General features: G+C 37.9%; 2 protein-coding genes across 9 annotated transcripts in view; one reads left to right on the plus strand and one right to left on the minus strand.

Moving 5' to 3' along the window:
- Positions 1–19,925, minus strand: part of mcf2l2 (MCF.2 cell line derived transforming sequence-like 2) — a 95,235-nt gene that overhangs the window by 38,184 nt on the left and 37,126 nt on the right. For all 7 annotated transcript variants that reach the window (XM_028443439.1, XM_028443438.1, XM_028443434.1 and 4 more), the window contains 4 exons: positions 2,790–2,856; positions 1,732–1,847; positions 944–1,013; positions 156–248 (listed from right to left, as the gene is read on the minus strand). In XM_028443439.1, coding sequence (XP_028299240.1) covers positions 156–248; positions 944–1,013; positions 1,732–1,847; positions 2,790–2,856 — 346 coding nt within the window. The remainder of the gene's footprint in view (positions 1–155; positions 249–943; positions 1,014–1,731; positions 1,848–2,789; positions 2,857–19,925) is intronic.
- On the plus strand, positions 8,600–19,746 carry b3gnt5a (UDP-GlcNAc:betaGal beta-1,3-N-acetylglucosaminyltransferase 5a). 2 transcript variants are annotated; one of them, XM_028443440.1, is made up of 2 exons: positions 8,600–8,737; positions 18,263–19,746. In XM_028443440.1, the coding sequence occupies exon 2, from the start codon at positions 18,478–18,480 to the stop codon at positions 19,627–19,629; it is 1,152 nt and encodes a 383-aa protein (XP_028299241.1). In that variant the 5' UTR covers positions 8,600–8,737; positions 18,263–18,477; the 3' UTR covers positions 19,630–19,746. The 2 variants fall into 2 exon arrangements, with proteins under 2 accessions (XP_028299241.1, XP_028299242.1); XM_028443441.1 differs by having other exon boundaries at positions 8,618–8,726.

The raw sequence follows: 19,925 nt of genomic DNA on the forward strand, positions 1-19,925 counted from the left end.
AAAATATCTCTGTAACGTAATGTAAGATTTTTTAATGTGCTTTGGTTTGACTGACATTGAATGCAAAGCTACATAAATAATGTCATTCTCAAAGCCTTTAAGAGTAAGGAATTAAAAGATTTGTTGCGTGCGTGTGTGTGTGTGTGTACGTGTACCTGAAAAAAAAGGCTGTCCCCACACTGTCTCCAGAGGAGCTCTGAGCGAGGTTTATTCTGACAGTACTTTTCATACACCTGTAGTTCCTCTTTCTGGTGAAACACAAACATGTTAGAGTGAATGAGGAACAGGCTTCATTCCAGCTCTTTTTGAATATTTGTTGGTTTATCACAGTATTATAAGACAACTTTGAAAGAATGCTGCTAATATTGTTTGCTTTTATATACTAAATAATAAAACAGTGACACATCTAAAGTTATATGTAACTTAGTGTAGATGGAGAGATGTTGCAGATTTATACAGACTTTATTATGAAACCTGGAAACTATTTTAAATAATAACTTTAGTTACTTTACACCACAGGTTTCAAACTTCAAATCTGACCTTTACAGAATTTAACGTACGTAGCCAGGAGAAGGAAGTAAAAATATCAATCATTGTGTAAAGTACTAAATAATTCAGTAGTTGATATCTCAGTCTCTCCAAAGAAACAAATTCAATGAAACTCCCGAATATTAGCAGGGCTCATTGTTTTCCCGCAGCCATTTTTAATTTCAAATTGTTCAAATAACTCTCATTTTCATCAAAATAAAAAAAATCAAAGTGAAGTGCAGGGACCGATATCTGTCACTTATTGCTTGGATATTTTCTGTGCTTTACATACTCTGCACATCATTGATATGTGGAATATTCATGGTAAAATTGTTTGTTTTGAAGTCTAAAACCTGTAGCCTTTTGATATTAAACCTGAACTATAATAAGTTTGACAGCCCTGCTTTAGACTCACCCTCTTCAGGAAACAGATCCCCACCAGCTCTGGGTTCTCAGCACAGTTCTCCAGTTCCATGCGGAATGTTCTGCAGGTTATAAAACGAGCCAATGAAGAAGCAGGTGAAAAGGTCTTATATCAATAAAAAAGAGATTTTACAGTTGGACTCTGTTTGATGTTTGCTCGTACCTTTCATAGACTGGTTACACTTTTAAACAACTTTAATCACGACCCAGTTGGCTTGGCAATATATCAAAATTCTTGATATGTCAATATTTATATTTTGGCAATATAGAAAATTACAATAATGCCTATAACAATATATTTTTAATTTATAGCTAATTTTGCATTAAAATAATAGTTTTAGGAGTCGCTATTTTCGATACTTCTCAAAACAGCAAGAATAGCCCAGTTAAATGGATTGCTGAGTGCGTCCTAATCAAGACCTTCCCCTCAACAAGCCACTTCAGAACTCACTCACACATTCTGTCCCTTAGAAAAGAAAAAGATAAAACTGGCACATATTGTGGAGCTGTTTGTTCATAAATGTGCCTGTGTGGCATTTGGCATCAATATAGTTTTACCAGAAAGAGTTAAATCTGCTGATTTAAAAATATCAAGACAAAATATTGATATGAGTTTTGGTCCACATTACCCAGCCCTACTACTCAGTGAAAGAGAAAAGGCTGTTTTATTTGGAGAATAAACGTTTTCCATCCCATCCATTGTCAGACCCGCTTTGTCCTATTTCAGGGTTGCGGGGTCTGCTGGTGCCTATCTCCAGCTCACAGTGTGTATCCACCCACCTGTTGTGAAAGTCATAAATCTCTGGCAGGTTGCCAAACAGTACATCCCTTTTGTTCTCCAGCTGTGGAGGAATGAGGTGGCTCAGCTCAGTGTTGTTTAGCTCAGCAAAGTAACCCTGAGGTGTCAAATGAGAAGAAATTAAATCAATTGAAGAAGCAGAATCATTAATTTTGTCAGCAGGTGAGAGCTCGGTTTCAGACTTTAGCCACAGAGGGAAACGATACCTGTACTTTTTCCTCCTAGTCGTCCAAACATTAGTCTCTACAATGTGTCAGTAAAGTACAAGATATATATCTATGTACTTTACAACCATATTCATTTCACTAACAAAAGTGAAATGATATAATAACAATACGTACTGTATACGTACTGTATCTTATAAAGTCCCTTTATAGACGTATGACTTTCCATGAGCTTTACATTACTCACTAAATTGATCCAGTTCATTTCAGTTATTCGAGTCATTTAAACTTGGATTGCGCCCTAATCAGATTGTTTTATACCAGACCTATTTCTTGCAGAATGTGAAAACACGTAATGGAGTGTGACTTTGATTAGATTCTACTGTAGCAAAAGAAAAAAAAAATCAACATCATCCGCAAATCATGAGCTACGACCCAAACTGAGGAAGAACTCTACATGAAAAAGTGGAGCAGTTTGTAGCTGAGACAATACCAAATATTACAGCGGGACAACAGGAAATAAAGAATAGTCTGCATCCATTTTCCTGAATTTATAATAATAATAATAATAATTGTGTTTACATATAAATAGGCCGAGGGTGGCATGTGGCCGCCAGTTACCCATGTTCATCCTGGAGTGATTGATATAGACAAAGTATTCACAGATGGAGCATGTATTGCCTCTGTTCCTCAGATGAAAACCTCCTCACTGCCCCCATGCAGGACCAAGCACAAAGCCTGGGGGGGCAGAGCTTTCTCTGTCACTGTCCTGACCCTCTGGAACTCCAAACATTGGGGAGAACTGTTTATAAAAAAGGCGGTGACGACCGTTCATCATTGATTTAGAGGAAGAGAAGATTCTGAGTAGACTCTACCTCCATGATGCTTTGCAGTTCCTCTACATACAGCCTTTCTGTCTCAATCAGCTCAGTCATGATGTGTCTGCAGAGAAACAAAACACACACAATGAAATTCCCTGACTGCAACACATTACAGAGGATAATAACACAATTATGCCTTGGGCCTTTACTACGAAGCTGGATTTATTTTTATTGCACTATCTTCCGTGATTTATTTGGTGTGTGCTGTACACGACACTGGCTAACTTCTAACCGGGCTAAATCACTGTATTAACTTTGGTTGAACACATAACCTGGTCGGGACCAGGTTATGATGTGAATAAGATCTCAGCGAGTCCAAAAGTGACCAATCAGTTCTCTTGGAAAATGACCTGCCCATTGTTAGAAGATCCTGGTTTGTGCAGATCTGAAAGCTGCCTTTAGGAAAAAGATTATTAATGGTTAAATGCAATTCTTTCATTTACCAATGACATCCTTTAGGAAAATTATAGATTTACATCTGATGGACTGATCTACAGTCAGCTGATGAAGCCTGTGTCGGGTGCTCTCCGTATCACGGACGGATTAATTCATTCATTCTTTCATCATACATACACAATAGTGACACTGACAGCATGATTGTGGTTGGTCAGACGTCGCAATCTCCACCCGTCACAGTAGCGCGCACGTATACCTGGCTGAAATCACCTGTCTTAAGTGAACGTGCTTATATACTGCTTCCTATGACAGGGGCTCTCTGCCAAAGAATGTTTGGTTAGGTGAAGCCAGCTAACGGAGAAATATCCTAGAAAATACTTCATAGTACAGGCCCTCCATGTCTTCTTTATGTTGCAACACGTTTATTTATTTTCTATAGGCAGAACTAAGTAACTTTTTCACCTTAATAAATCCTTCTCGTAGTCCCTGTGTGGGTAATACAAGTGTTTATGGGGTGATTGAGGGGGTCTTTCATCTCTCCCTGCTGTCTCTGGCCAGAAAACCGCACTTGCAACTTTCCTGCTTTACGGCAGCCCAATACAAACTAATGCTAGATTATGATCAGCACATAGTTGTCTACCAATTCTCTTTTTTCAAACTTATATCATGGCAGAGCCAGCAAAAAAAGGCAGAGATGACATTTGTCCGACAAACGGAGCAACTCCATGCAGTGACAGCTCAGCAGCAGCACACAGCAATCACATACTGTTAAGGCTGTGGCCGTAATCGTGTTTTGTATATGGTATTTTGTTTTGGGGTTGGAGTGAGTGCTCTGTCGTTGTGTGGATCTTTGTCTGTGAGTTCTTTTGTCTAGTGTGAGTGAGTGCTGTGAGTGGATTTTTGTGTTCTAGATGGTGCTGCCTGATTGGAGGAGACAAGCTGCAGTGATTGGTTCTCCACCTATAAAATGGCAGCCAGCAGCTGAGACCAGGGGGAATCTCTGACAGCAGCACACCTTGTTGTTCCCAGCCTCCAACAAAGTTTTTTGTTGAGCATGGTTTGTTCTGTAACCTCTATACTTTGTTGGACTTTTGATGCTCTGTAAATCAGTTAAGAACCTCATAAACTGTGAAAACCTGTATCTTTGTTGATCATCATTTGTTTGGATACTGGGGACAACACCTTCCTTTAGATAAAATTGTTGTGTGACCTACCTCCTAGATGAGTGAATAACACACAGAATGTCGTTGCGGCAACAGGCACTCACAACCCAGCACTCCATCAGGCAGCAGACACCCAAACATCCATCCATCTATTTTCAGAGCCGCTTTGTCAGCAAACAAACAAACACATGACACACATTTCCACACTCCCTTCTGTATTACTCCCACATCATTCATTTATTTTACTTATCTCTCTTCCTCATACTGTTCGCATGGTCAGATTCACCGCCTGAACCACACCGAGTCCACCGGACTATACTGTATGTATGAAAGCACCCTTAGTGTCACTGTTGTATTAGGATTTTGGCCGGTCGATGCATAGGCAGCGCCCCTCATTGACAAGGTTAGGTGACGTGATAGGTGCACCATGTGACTTAAAGTTCTGTCAGTTTTATTTTAGCTCATATTTATTTTTAGCTAACCCTTTTATTTTAACCCTAACCCAGGAAATACCCTAAAATGTTTTACTTTTTTTGTATGTGTATTTTCAAAGGTGGAATTTGCCATGCTAAATATGTTAAAATTAAAAAAATATGTGTCAAAAGTGAGATTTGAACCCATGGCAGCGGACGGAAGAATCCTTGAGTCAGGTGCCTTAGACCACTCGGCCATCCTGACATGGTGAAAATGCAGGCACATTAAGCATATGTAGAAAAGGTCCGGAAAACGTACCCATAATCCCGGGGGCTATTGATATGTTTCCGTATCAACAGACATCTCCTAGGATTTTTCAGTGATCGGTTGCTACCATCTTGGGAGAGCAAAGGTGCGTATGTAGCTGTGGGGTGGGGCAGGCGGCGGGGGGTGCGGAGTGTTTATGACAGTGACATAACCAAAAGAGACCTTTAGGGGGAGTGCTAAGCACAAGTTACTTAGTTCTGCTTTAATGGAATCATAAAGTCAATGATCTGGGTTAAAAAATAACATGTCAAATGAAGTTCTTGTTTTCCATCGTATACAAATGACACTAACATGACCTTTCCCTGTGGCAAAGGCTTCATGTTTTCATTAAACACCACCAACTGGTTAGTCTGTGTTAAACCCTTACATTTCCATAAAACAAACATAGATTAGCATGTTAAATAGACATCTTATTAGTATGCAAATATATTTGTAACAGAATATTTTACTGAGCTACAAACTGAGCGATTTATGCTTGGGATCCTGTCCTAATCAGATGTTATCAGGACAGGGGACACAAGAAGGACAGCTTATGTTGGACCGTTTGTTGGAAAAGTGAGAGGCAAGGCTGACATAGTTAGGTCATGTATGAAGGAGAGGATGCTAAGGATGGAGCTGAGTTCACACAGGCCATTGGTATGACGAGGGGGTTGACAGAGAGGACAGGAGAACAGAGAGATTCACAGAGACAAGCCCAAAAGGGGAAATCCCAGAAAACGAAGTAAAATAAATGTTCCTCTATTTGTAATTTTTACTCACTTCCTACTTTACAATCAGCTCACATGAATGTGTTTTTGTTTTTAGATTGACTAGTACAGTGCCCGTCGGAAGTATGCATTCATGTAGGAGCTTAAGTAGATTTAATTATGGCCAAATGAGTATGTGTTGGAAGGTTGGATGTACAAAGAGGTGTACATACTCTGTACTCTGTAGTGGTATGAAGGGGTTTATTATTAATTACAGCGTGTGCGATTTCCCTGGACATTAACATGATAAATGTGTTTGTTGTTTTTTTTTACTCATTTTTATATTTTTTGGTTTGGTGTATTTTTCTGTAATGTATGTTTTTTTGAGTCATTATGTGTATTTTTGTATCTTTATGTTGTGTTTTTGTATAATTATAGTTTTTTGTTGCCATTGTAGTGTGATTCTGTTGTCATTTTGTGTATTTTTTGTATAAATATTTAGTTTTGTGTATTTTGAGCCATTTTCATATTTTTGTTGTATTTTTCTGTAATGTATGTTTTTTGGAGTGATGTGTATTTTTTTATCTTTCAGTTGTCTTTTTGTGCATTTTTTGTATAATTGTTTTTGGTTGCTAGTAAAGTGCCCGTCGAAAGTATGTATTCATATAGTGGGAGCTTAAGTAGAGTTGTCAATTATGGCCAAATGAGTATGTGTTTGAAGGTTGTATGCACAAGGAGGTGTACATACTCTGTACTCTGTGTTATAAAGGTGTATATTTGTGGGTGCAAAGTAAAATAGTGTGTGTTGGTTTTTTTTGCTCACTTTTATATTGTATTGTTGGGTGTATTTGGCTGTAATGTATGTTTTTTGGAGTCATTATGTGTATTTCTGTATCTTTCTGTTGTGTTTTGTATAATTTTAGTTTTTTGTTGTATTTTTTGTATCAATATTTAGTTTTGTATATTGAGTCATTTTTATGTTTTTGTTGTTTGGTGTATTTTTCTGTAATGTATGTTTTTTGGAGTCAGTTTTATCTTTTAGTTGTCTTTTTGTACATTTTATGTGCAAGTGTTTTTGGTTGCCATTATAGAGTGATTCTAGAGTCAATTTGTGTACTTTTTGTATAAATATTGTTTAGTTTTTTGTTTTATTTTACTCATTTAGTATGTTTTTATTATAAATAAATCAATACCATGTGTGTGTGTTCCCGGGAAATGTTTGAGATGCTGATAACCAAACTCCATAGACATTGTAGCGCCAATCAGAAAAGTAACAAAACTGCGCAAAACAAAACGTAAAACTCCAAACTACATGAGTGAGTAAGTAAATTCTGTCTTTTTTTTAAAAACAAAAATAATTTTTTACTTTCGAACTGAGTGGTCAGAGCTTAGCTTCCATGCACAGCCCCACAGAGAATCTGCAGTTTTCCAGATGGAGTATTGAACGGGTTGGGAAACGTGTCTGCAAAAGATTCACCAATGGCTGACGGTTTCAAATGATCTATTCAGAGAGCTCCTGTGTCTCGGTCTAAACTATCTTCTTCTCTATCGCTCATGTGTTTACAGTCCGAGTCGGCTTTGCTGTGTTCGCAGCGATTGGCTCTGGCCGCACACGTGACTCTTGCTCGGGTGAGGAGCTGTGCAGTGAAATAGATACAGATGGTGCGCTAGCGCCGCCTCACACCCTGGGGTCAAAAGTTGAATAGGTTTCATTTTGTGGCCGTCCAGATATGAAATAAAATTAAAATAAACATTTTGAAAAATTACTCCAAAATAACAGATATACACACTCGGGGTATTTGGAACCCGTTGACTAAGTTTCAGGTCAAACTCGCACCGCGTCGGGGAGATATTTGCTCCACACACACACGCACACACACACACAGACATTCCTTGCTTTTATAGGTAGATATGTTTGTGTACTTACCTTACTTAACTTCATTTTTGATAAATATTTGTTTATTTCATGTATATAGTGTCATGAAGTTTAGTGTTGTGCTGAGTCATCCTGGGACCTCGTCACCATCCTTGGGCTCGTTTACGACCTAAACTAATCAACCAAACTTAGACTGTAAGTAAGGCATTGCTATCTAACCTTGTTAGAAGGGCAAGGGTTTGTCATTGAATGAAACACTCACCACATAAGTGCTGACTCCTATACACATTTACACAACTTCTGCTAATAGGAGTGCACACATAACCAAGTTTATTGCACATGACATTGTAAAGCCTGCGATAGCTTTATAAGAACAGACTTCATGTGGTAAGTGGAAACATGTGAAAACAGTTGAGTTATTGTGAGCGAGTTACACACTTACTAACAATGTCCACAACCACAAGCAGTGCCAGTGCCAACATGGGACGCTGCACTCTAAAATGCATTCAGAGCTCACCCAAGCTGAAAATGCATGATCAGAAATTTCAAATTTTAATCAAAATTGGCCAAATTAAACACTTCTGTGTTTGGCTCTGATGCAAGACCTCACTAAAGGCTCCCAACCAATCAGAGCCCTGTTGTATGAACTTTTAAGACTAGCGGAGAGAAAAACAAGATTTAAAACCTTGGCTATCTTTTGAAACTAGAAAAATCTACATTTCCCAAAGAAAAATTAAATTACCACTTAGCAAAGAATAAAAAGCTGACTCTACTTTAAAAAAAAGAGAGCAAACTCGGTGCTTTAAAAAAAAAAAATCAATGTTGACTTAGATCAATTAGATTCTAAGTCAACAGTTTTAAACAACAGTTCCTCCTACCATAGAAGGACCACTCCCACCCAGAACACACACACACACACACATAGAAATGAGGTTTGGTTGAGCATGTGAACTGGGCTGGACATGACAGAGCAGCGCAGAGAAGCTCCAGTGAGATAAAGATAAACAGCAGAGGATGTTGGAGAAATGAGTGACGGTCAAAGAAGGAGCTGAGAGATATTCATCTGCAGGTGTGCAAAAAGTAAGCAGCTTGTGTGTGTGTGTGTGTGTGTGTGTGTGTGTGTGTGTGTGTGTGTGTATGTGTGTGTTTTACCTAAAACATTTTGTGTGTCTCTCAGGAAGGAAATTGACCAATGGGGACATCCTTAACAGGACATGTGACCATTATTTTAACTTAGATTATTTTTCTATCATTTGTATTTTTTTTTTGGAATGTTCTAAGTATGTACTTACTTTAAGGTTGGCACTTTGATTTTAATGTATGTGTACAATGACAAAACATGTTCAATTCCATCACAGGGCAAACACAATCACAATATTATCTTTCTTTCTATTCAATACAATAACACAATTCATTAATAAAAGTGTTAAACGGTAAATGTGATTGTGCCCATCTCTAAGAGTGTGATGAGTCAGTAGAAATGTGAGATAGAGGTGACGTATTTTTTATTATTATAAAGTTTAGTAGGATCGAGTAGCATCAGTTGTTAAACAGTTAAAAACAAAGTTTAGAATCCTGCCTCTGAAAGCTTTATCAGATAAATATTTACACTATTTGAACCTTTGTGTAACATGAACTTTAACTGAACTATGAATGTGTTTTGGAGTTAGAGCATTGAATATAACTTTGTTCAAACAAACAGGAGAGTTTTCTGCTGTGATAAACAACACAGGCTTGATTAAAAACATGAAGGCAAAGAAAAGGATTACAAATATGTGACAATCGTACGTGTGTTGTTCTTTACCAATCCCACATCACAATACAGACGTTCACAGTGGGGAACCCTAACAGCAGCAGCTCTCACCCCAACTGTAAACACAACCTGCTGTCAGAGACAGATCTATAGCTCCTACTGACAGTGCTGGGCAACGACAAGGTCACATCTAGTTGTTTTACTCCTCAGTGAGAAAATATGACTCATTACTGTTTGCAGTGTAGGGTGAGTCAGTCTCTCCCCACCTCTGGTTTAGAATCAAAGGTTAAATTTAAGAAAAAGGTTTTAGTTGCTTTAGCGTTGGCTTTTTAGCCTGTGGCATGTCTGTTTTTATAGAGAGCAGGACATCAACACACTGAAAATTATTAGGGTGATTTAACCTAAAAACTCAAGTTCACATGCTACTTACAAACATAAGTAATGACATCTTGAATAAAAGCTTTATTTCAGCCAAGAACAGTACATTTTAAAACTTGCTTAATTAGTGATCATTTCTCATTTAAAATGACAAACTGATTCACATTTGATTCAACATTCAAGACAACCTGCTTCCTCTTTTCAAAGTGACATACAATCATCATTACAACTCGATATTTTCAATTTATACCTATCGTTTAATTCATAATATTATGTTTATTTTTTGATAAAACTTCTTACTTTGTGTCAAATAAACTTACATATTAAATGCTATACACCACAATATTTTCTATATCTTGTTAAATGAAAATAATATTACACTTGTACTAAAACTACAAATCATTTTTACATTAATTACACTTTTAAGTCATTTTAACTCCTATTTTTAAGGTAGCAAATAAACGTATTAGAGCAAATTTATTAAACGAATGTTTCAAATTTATGTTCCTTGTCTTGACTCAACATGGCAAGTTCACCAATTGCATCAGAACCTACACAGAATACTTTTTATACACTGCTTCCACACGCTTCTGAACTCAAACTGGGGCAGAAAACCTTATTTCTCCCCGAGGGGCAATTCAGTTTGCAAGGGACAGAAAATTACACACACATCCACATTTCATCTTGTCAGTCAGTCACTGTGAAGGATTCAAACAGACAACCATGAAGTAGCTACAGCAGTTTTAACATTGCGATAAAGTGCAATAGTGGCAATAAATAAATAAAAATTGATGCAACCCTAAAAAACAGTAAATGAGACACTTCTCATTTGGCCCTCTCACTAGTATTTAAAAGCTTGATGGCAGCAGGAATAGAAGAATTTGCATATCTATTTGTCTTCCTGCTGGGAGCGAGATAGCGCCTCCCAGAGGGCGTCAGGGTGAACCTCTGATTAAGAACATGATGTGGATGGCCAATTATGTTCTTTGCTTTTTGGAGCACCTCCCTGCTCCATAGAGAGTGCAAATCAGGAATCTGCACACACATGATCCTGGCACAAGTTTTTACTATGTTGGACAGTAGAAACATGTGACAGGATTTGTGCATAGGTCAACAGCAGTTGTCATGTTCTGTGCTGAATCAGCAGCTGTAATCACAACATCTGCTGAAAAGTTTGTGACCAGATTTAGTGTGGAGAGGTTTCCAACTGAGGCTGACCTGAAATATACTTTATTGGCTTTTACAAGAGTAGATCATCTTTTTTTGTCTTTCATCTGTACTGAACAAAGCTACACAAAGAAAGTATTTTGTGAGTGTTGAATTTTGTTTTGTGTTCATTATCAACCGCAGCACTAAAATAGTTCATAAAAGAAAAAGCTTGATAAGTTATTTAATTACATAATGGACAGCCTGTTTGCCACATGAAGGTCCCCAAGATAAACACAGAAAATGACTTCAAAAACACACAAAACAAAAGGAAAATACACAACATGACTCCAAACATACAAAATCACAGAAAAATACCCCAAAACAAGAACAAAAATACACAAATGTACCCTACTAACACACAAGACGACTCCAAATATACTGAAAAATAACAGAAAAATATACAAAATGAAAATTTTGAAGCTTATTATTGCTGCTTACCATAGATACCAGTAAGGGTGTGCGATATGACGCTATTAGATCGTTAAGGATTACAACATGACGACAATCTCCCAAATCACGGAGATCGTAGAACCGTCTTTAGTTCACATCTTGCGGTGCCGTGTCTGCATCATGTCTGTGGTCCATACACAGAATATCCAATGGTTTTTTTCTCTGCCAAATCACACCATTTGCTAGTCAGCATTACAGACATTAATTAAGATTAATTAAGCGCTTAAACTGGGCAGAAGTATGCTCCGCTCCCCCTCCCCAGTGTACAGACACAGAGTTAGCTGTGCTGCTTCCTCTGTGTTAGCGACTGTCTGTCAGAGGTTCAGTGCAGATGTCTTTCTGTCTGTTGAACTTCATCAGTTCTGAGTGTTGAAGCACTGAAATATGTTTGAGAAAACACTGCATGTGTTTCTCTTCTATAACTAACTCTCTGTCACTGTGCTGTAGCAGAGATCTGCTGCTGCTGTAGCTAACGGGGATGTTTCCACATTCTTAAAGAGACAGTGTCCTGAATGTGATTTACTTTAAAAACTACTTTCATCAACTCAGAGCTGCCCTGAAAAAAGCAACACTACATAATTTAATCATATTTCAGCCTTAATGAAGGAAAAAGTCAAAAGTGATACTAAATGTTGTTATTGTGCTGCTAGTGATTAATAAAAGGGTCTTTGTGGCATTTTTCCTCCACTGACTTTGACCCATTATTGTTTTTCTTGTAAAACTATTGAAAAAAAAAAAAAAATAATAAATTGAGTTTTTATCACCTATTGCCATTTTGAGGAAAAATATAGAGATATGAATATTGGTCCATATCACCAAGGCCTAATGTAACCAGAACAGTAATGTTTTATCTTGTAAAGGATATTATTGTCTAAACTGTGTGAAATGAGGCGTTCAAACACTGTTTAAAGTAGTGTGTTACCTCAATAACAAATAGAAATCAATAGAATGATATGCTACCTTGTTATGTAGCAAGTGTTGCTAATGCTAATGCTACACCACTTTAGTTAAACAAAGTAATAAGACTGTGTGTGACTAAAATAACTTGTCAGCCTTTTTGTTTGATGTTAATTGTACTAGGAACCAGTTTGATGAATAGCTTACAATCAATTAAAAAAAAAAAAAAAAAAGCTAATTATCTTGTCCTTAATGATCATTTATTCCTTTTTTTCATTTAGGGCAATGATTTTAAGAATGTGATCTGGTTTGTTTTATTGGTAAATAACTTTTAAATAGTCTAAATGATTTGAATGAAAAAAATTGTGATAAAATCGTGATATGATATTTTTCCCAAATCGCCCACCGCTAGATACCAGTAGCATAGTTACTTAGTAAAGAGTTACTCTAATATGACCACTTATTTCTAAACCAGTAATCCCATTAATGATACTTATCCAAATCACTGTCACCTTTTAAGCATGAGGACAACTCATGTGTCACATAGTCATATACTGTATATACTAGGGCTGGGACTTTATTGCAACTAATTATTACACAAAAATAACGCACTAAAAAATGCATTTAATCGCTTTTATTACACTCCAAAGAGCGCAGAACCTTTATAATGGCACAAGTTCTCGGTACACCCCAACACAAGAAATAGGAGAACCTGAGGAGAAGTGGTTGCTGTGTTTCATGAGCATTAATTTTAGTTTAAAAAGAAACAAATGTTAACTTAGTTTTCTCTGTAGCAGTAAACTGATTCCATAAATGCAACACAATATAATTTGTTTATATACAGCATAAAGGTAAGAAAACAAAGTTATATGCAGTTTTAGCTTCATTTTAAATGTCAAAAGGGTTTGTGACTCTTAATGCTTTCTTTTCTGTTGGAAACGGGTCTAAAGGGCTCTTTGACTGATAAAGGTTGCCGACCTTTGGCTTATTGCCACAGATGTTCAGTTGGTTTAATGCCACAGATATTCTAACTATTTTGCACTGTTCAGTTTCCACTTCTCAGAAATGTACTGTACTAAGTGTAAATACACACAAACAAATTTGTTTTAGAAAGTTTACAAAAAATCTGGAAAAGCATTAATATAGCTTAACAGTACATTGTGAACAATGCAGTCTTAATATTATATTACACATTATGTTAGCACTCTGTGATGAAAATAATGAACACAATTTTGTTGTTTAAGCTTATTTATTGTTTGCATTGATTCAGTCATATACCAAAATAACAGCAGCCAGTGATCCCTTTCATGTCTCTAAGGGCCTGTGAAGCCAGATAATTATATCCTGGATTTATCTCCGTTAGCGGACTTCACCTAACCAAACATTCTCCGTCAGAGAGAAGCTGAAATAAGAATCTTGATTACAACACACTAAGTTAAGTGAGTTTATTTCAGCCTGGCTATGTGCACGCTCTTGTGTCAGGAGGAGATTACAGCGTGAGAGCAATCACAATCACAGAGAAACTGTAGAGCAATTTACATCACAAATGAGGAATAATTCTTTGAAAATATGAAGAATTAAAATCATTAATTCAGACCAAAAACAACACTGTTGCTGCAGAAAATGCAGCAATAAATGAATGCAGAGATTGATGAGTGTTAATGCTTAAATTAGTGAGATTAGAAACAGACAATAAACAGAAACTGATGAGTTTCACTTTCACCTCTTTGTGGCTCTGATGCTGCGTTCATGCAGCTCAGCCTACATCACAAGGTGGACTAAATTTGTATTTTATATTATCTTACAGGACTGAGGCTCTCAGCGTCACCACAGAATGAATGATTGAATTTATGGGACTGAATGAGCCCGATGCACGCAGGCTTTATACAATACTGGGTTCACAATACAATTCTCTCTCAATTTATTTTACAAAATGAGACTATAGACAAATGACCAAAATTATTTTTTCTTTGAAAATAAAAATACTGTACTATTTTCTTTTATCTTTCATTGTCAAAATAATCCCTTGATAAACTATGCAAAACAATGCAATTTAATTTAAAATAAATCTTGAAATAAATAAATAAATAAATAGTACAAATGCAGAAGAAGCCTTTTCATTTAGGGGTCTATTCTCCCGTCTGGACTTAAGTGCCTTTTGCGTGCCTGCAGTTACGCACTTCTCTCCAACGTGTATTCTCCGGTTAGGCTGCTGACATGCCCACCGCGCATAAGGAGCCAAAAAGTGCGTATGTGTGAATGAAGGCGGGTTGAAGGAAAAGAGGTGGTGATGTCATCTTTTTTTGGGCTGTTTAGAAATCATGGAACATGGAGTTTTCCCAACGCTTGTAAATGTCATTGAAATCCGTGAAAATGATAAAGTTCACTTTTAATTTGAAACGCTTTCATTGATAAACAATGTAACAAGTTGATTTGATCAGATTATTGCAGTGTGACTGAGGATCGGCCACATTCTGTCCGAGTCACAGTTAAAATCTCTCTCCTTGATCATCAACATCATCATCATCATCATCATCATTGCTGTAAAGAGGGACAGAGTTAGATGCGCTGGAAATATGAGGAAATAACGTGGCCTCAGAGCGTTCTGCTTTAATACAGAGGATGTTTGCAGTGAAACACAACTATTGGCTTCCATAATACGCAGTTTTAAATATAAAATGTTTAAAGCGACCTGAGCTGATCCTCATTGAAACATGTGGGGGAACATTTTGTGGTCCACTCTCATCCGCATATGACAGCTTGTTTCACTCTGTAGTGGATCAAACTGCAACTTTATGTTGGACATAGTATGAAAATACTGAGACCAACGTGGACGGAAGTCTGTGTCTGTCACAGTTTTAATTAATCGTGCAGCAGCACCTGAGTGATCACAGCTGCTGCTGCACGACGCACGAGTCTGTGTGGCTTCAAATGTAACTAAGTCGATATTTCTAGTGCAATATAATGTTCCTCCTTATCGGGGTGATGCACTTATTCCAGGGTTAGAAGCGTGTAAGAGGAAAATGACTTACGCACACCAGAGAATGCGCGCTAGGGCAAATTTGAATGGGAACACCCACATTTCATCCCACAGTGCGTAGCTGGGATAAAGGCACGCAGCGACTGACTTAAGTACAGGGGGGAGAAAAGCACACAGCCAAAAACAGCACTGCTGCGCGGCTTTTTGGACTTACGCACATGGGAGAATAGAGCCCTTAAATTCTGGCTATACAGGAAACTATGCAAAACTGCATAATAGTTCCTTTTCTGAAAATGTATTTTGTGCCTTAATAATTAGACTTTAAAACAAATCCAATATCAAAGAAATAATAGGAATAAACAAACTATGACTTTCATTCTCTCTCTTGTTTCTCCCTATCCTCTCTGTGCCCCTCTTACCTTGGATTTCACATGTTCTTTCTTTCTCACATCTTTCATTTTGTCTTGGGGAAGCCAAATTGCTCCCACACTTCTGATTTAAAACACAATGGTGAATCCTGAATTTTAAATTCTATATATCAAAACAGATATAATAATTTATAATAGATAGCACTCTTTGCTGTATAAAAAAGTATTGAGGTGAACCGTGACACCTTTGAATCGATTTTTAACTGCCTCACAATTAATCTTTACATCCCTACTGAATAATGTAGGTCGGTCCATCAGATAAAAATCTATATATTTCCTATAGGATGTCATTGGGTAAATGAAAGGATTGATCAATGTCTAAAAATTCTCTCTCCTGTTAGCGTCACATCAGATCCACACAGTGACGTGTTCACACAATGATCCTCCTTTGATTGGGCAGGTCGTTTTCTAAGAAAACTGCTAAATCAGGAGGCGGGACTTTAGTACTCGCTCAGATCCTAGCCAGAACAAAACCTAGTCCTGACCAGGTTAGTCATTCAGGCCTAAGTTACCATAGTGATTTAGCCCTGCAAGACATTAGCCAGCTTCGTAGGACAGCACACAATGATTAAATCCTGGAAATTAGCGCGTTAAGAGGAAATCCAGCTTTGTGGTGTAGGCCCTAAAACATCAGAAAACTCTCCAATAACACAAGTTAAAGTCCCTAGATTTGGTAAGGGACAATAGGTTTCAAAACAGAGGAGGGAGGGTGAGCGTGGTTGTTTCTATACATGTCTCAGGATTCTACATACTGCAGCTTTGAGGCAGTGATGGGTGTTGTCTGCAGCTGCTGAATGTAACTAATAAATTCACTTGTATACTAACTCAGTAACTTTTAGAATCAAGTACCGGTAATTAATAAAGTAACTAAATTATTTTTTTAAAGAAGTAATCGGTAGTCAAATGACTTTTTCTAAGGTAACTGTGGCGAAACTGCAGCTGACACAAAAACACTTCAATTGTGCTCGACTTTTTCGATCTTTGTCATTTTGAATGACAGTAACAAAAAATCACATCATAATCTCTCTTTTACCCATTACCATAATATTTAAAATGATAATAATGACATAGTCTTGTAATCACATTTAATTAAGATTTAGTCCAATCAAACTGAACAGAGAATCCATGTGTTAATGTTGCTATAGAAGCTGAGTCAATGCATTCTACTGCCACACTGGAGAATTACAAGCTCCACTTCTGCTAAAGTTTCAATCAGGGATCTTTTCTCCATGTGAAGTGTTTAGTAGTCGACCAGACTCTGAACGAGGAGTTTCCTGATCCTCAAGCACTGGCTCGGCAGGGGGAAATCCTGCAGCATCACTTAATAAAGTCACAATGTTATCATTTGACTATCTTTGTTTTTAAAACCATTTCATTTCATGAAAAAACCAGGCTGATATCTAGTAATAAAACTGTCAAACAAACCTTGATTTGTCTGTAATCTTAAATTAAGCAATGCAGTTTTTTGAGTCCGCCAATCATCTGGTTTTAAGTTTGATGAAAATAATTTTGATGGGCAACAGAATTATTTACAACTGATTATACTGTAACTACTGCCGTAAATAAGTGTTGTGAGGAATTATGTGGATGATAAAATGTTGGCTCTGTATAAAAAGGAAAGTCTTCACACAGTGAGTTGCTCCACAGTATGGAGGTGTCTTTGAGAGTAGGCGGTGTAATGATAATAATGGCATTGGTGATGCGATAATATTGTCTGTCAGTGTCATCAGTGTGAGCTCCCAGTGCTACAGTGAAGGTGAAGGAGGCCGTGCAAACAACCCATATATTCATTATAATATAAAGCATTTCATGGAAGCACTATTCAGGGTGTGTTCTTGCATTTATCATCAACATGAAACACTGGATTTTAATATGTTCACTTGATACCATGTGGTCGGAGGTGAGTATTACAATCCGTCTAAATGACAGAAGGCCTTCAGATTTTTCCGACATCATTTTAATAAACATGGTCATGGGGGGAAGATGATCAGTACACTTTGGTACATTAAACATATTGCTTGTAGTACATTAAAACATGTATGCATTTATTCCAATATAATAAAGTTTTCTGGAGAAATATTAAAAGTCAAAACCGAAATGATAAAATGTCGATACATAAAGCAACTTTTCCTAGCTACTGTTGCTCTAGCCCAGATGTTCCAAGCTCATTGGTGAGGTAAAGTCAGACACTTTGTCCTATGGATAACACACATTTGCTTAAGTGAGAAAGTCTGTCTTATCTTTTCTTGTCATTTATTTATGAGGACATAAGGCCATGAGGATGATATTCTCTTTGTATTGCTACTCAAAATATTCTCATATGCTGTCCTTTTTATAGTATATAATAAATATGATGGGAGGGTATGCATCAATTAGCAAAAAAGCTAATTTGATAAACGGAAAGAAAAAGGTTTGGAGCCATTGTTCTGAAGGCTAAAGTATCAAGAGTACTCCCACAAACACAGCTGTTCTAGCACATATTCTGTCTAACATTGTTTTGATCTTTCCAGGCATGGAGTACTCATACAGTATAGATGTTTAACACCTGGGAACCACTGGAAGCAATAAAACCAACAGTGTGTTGCAAAGGATGAAAAGAGGAAGATAAAGGAGAGGAAGATATGCTGATGCAGAACATCTTGGGAGGTCAATCCTGGGAGAAGACATCATAGTGTACGATAAGAAAAAGAACGGGAGCCCTAAAGGATACTTGTCCACAGTCACCATGTTTAGGAATTTGCGACGAATGTTCAAATATCGATTTGTCCGACTACTGAGTGCGAGCTTCCTGCTGTGTGTGTTGATCGTTTGCTGGGAGGATCTGGAGCATCACATGTTCCGCCATGTCAGATCCTACAAGTATCGGTACCTGGCTAACAACTTTGACTTTCTTAACTCATACGTTCATCCAAGTAAGGATGAATTATCAAGGATCCATCCATACCTCATCAATCATCCAGAGAAATGTAAAACAGGGAGAAGACCAGACAATGTTCTCCTGCTTTTGTTTGTCAAATCTTCACCAGAGAACTTTGGTCAACGCCAGGCCATCAGAGACACATGGGGAGATGAAAGGTTTGCTCGAGAAGAGCTCGGTGTGAGCTTGAGATTAGTGTTTGCCATCGGCATCCATCCAGATGTCACACAGAGATCCACAATTCAGAAAGTTCTGCAGCAAGAAGATCAGGTGAATGCAGATCTGATTCAACAGGACTTTGTGGACACGTTTCATAACCTGACCGCCAAACTGATCCTGCAGTTCCAGTGGACACATGTGTTCTGCCCTCAGGCTCAATTCCTGATGACTGCTGATGATGACGTTTTTGTTCATATGCCCAACTTGGTCAAATATTTACAGTATCTCCTTAGCCCCAAGGGGGGTTCCACAGACCTTTGGGTCGGACACGTGCACAGAGGGTCCCCTCCCAACCGTCGCAAAGCCAGCAAGTACCATGTCCCCTATGAGCTCTACCCCTGGCCCTCCTACCCAGACTACACTGCTGGGGCTGGCTACGTGGTTTCAAGGGATGTGGCTGCAAAGATCTACCAGGCCACCCTTCATTTGACTTCCTTCATGTACATCGACGATGTCTTCATGGGTATCTGTGCGAAGACTATGAAGGTCCTTCCTCAGGAGCATGTGTACTTTGCAGGAGAGGCCAAGGCTCCATACCACCCCTGCATTTATGATCACATGATCACGTCACATGGCCACACCGCAGATGTACGCTCACTATGGAAGGATGTGGTGAACCATTCCAAGCACAAACAATCCCAAGGATTCATGAGTAATCTGTACTGTAGAGCAGTTCGAGTAATGCTGCTGTGTCTGCCGCATTATCAAAGTACCTACTCCTGCATGGCTGCTTTCATGTAGCAGTACGAAAGACTTCATCCCAAACATCACTCACACACTATTAGAATTTGTCATGTCACTTTTCAGGTCACGTTGGTGTTATTTAAATGTTTAACTGCTTGGTGCCATTCAATAATATCCTGTAAAATAACTTAGAAACAACACTAAGCTCAAGTTGTGCCATTAGTCGCCCTATGTGTGTGTGTGTGTGTGTGTGTGTGTGTGTGTGTGTGTGTGTGTGTTGGTTTTCAATAAAGTTTGTGTTTCCCTCATGGTTTCTAAAATTTGGAATACTTCTTGTAGTGTTGACCTTTGAC

The sequence above is a fragment of the Gouania willdenowi genome, chromosome 4 (genome assembly GCF_900634775.1).
Source record: "Gouania willdenowi chromosome 4, fGouWil2.1, whole genome shotgun sequence".
Classification (NCBI taxonomy): Eukaryota; Metazoa; Chordata; class Actinopteri; order Blenniiformes; family Gobiesocidae; genus Gouania; species Gouania willdenowi.

Coding starts and splice junctions, on each gene's coding strand:
- b3gnt5a (XM_028443440.1), top strand. CDS start 18,478: ATGTTTAGGAATTTGCGACGAATGTTCAAATATCGATTTGTCCGACTA.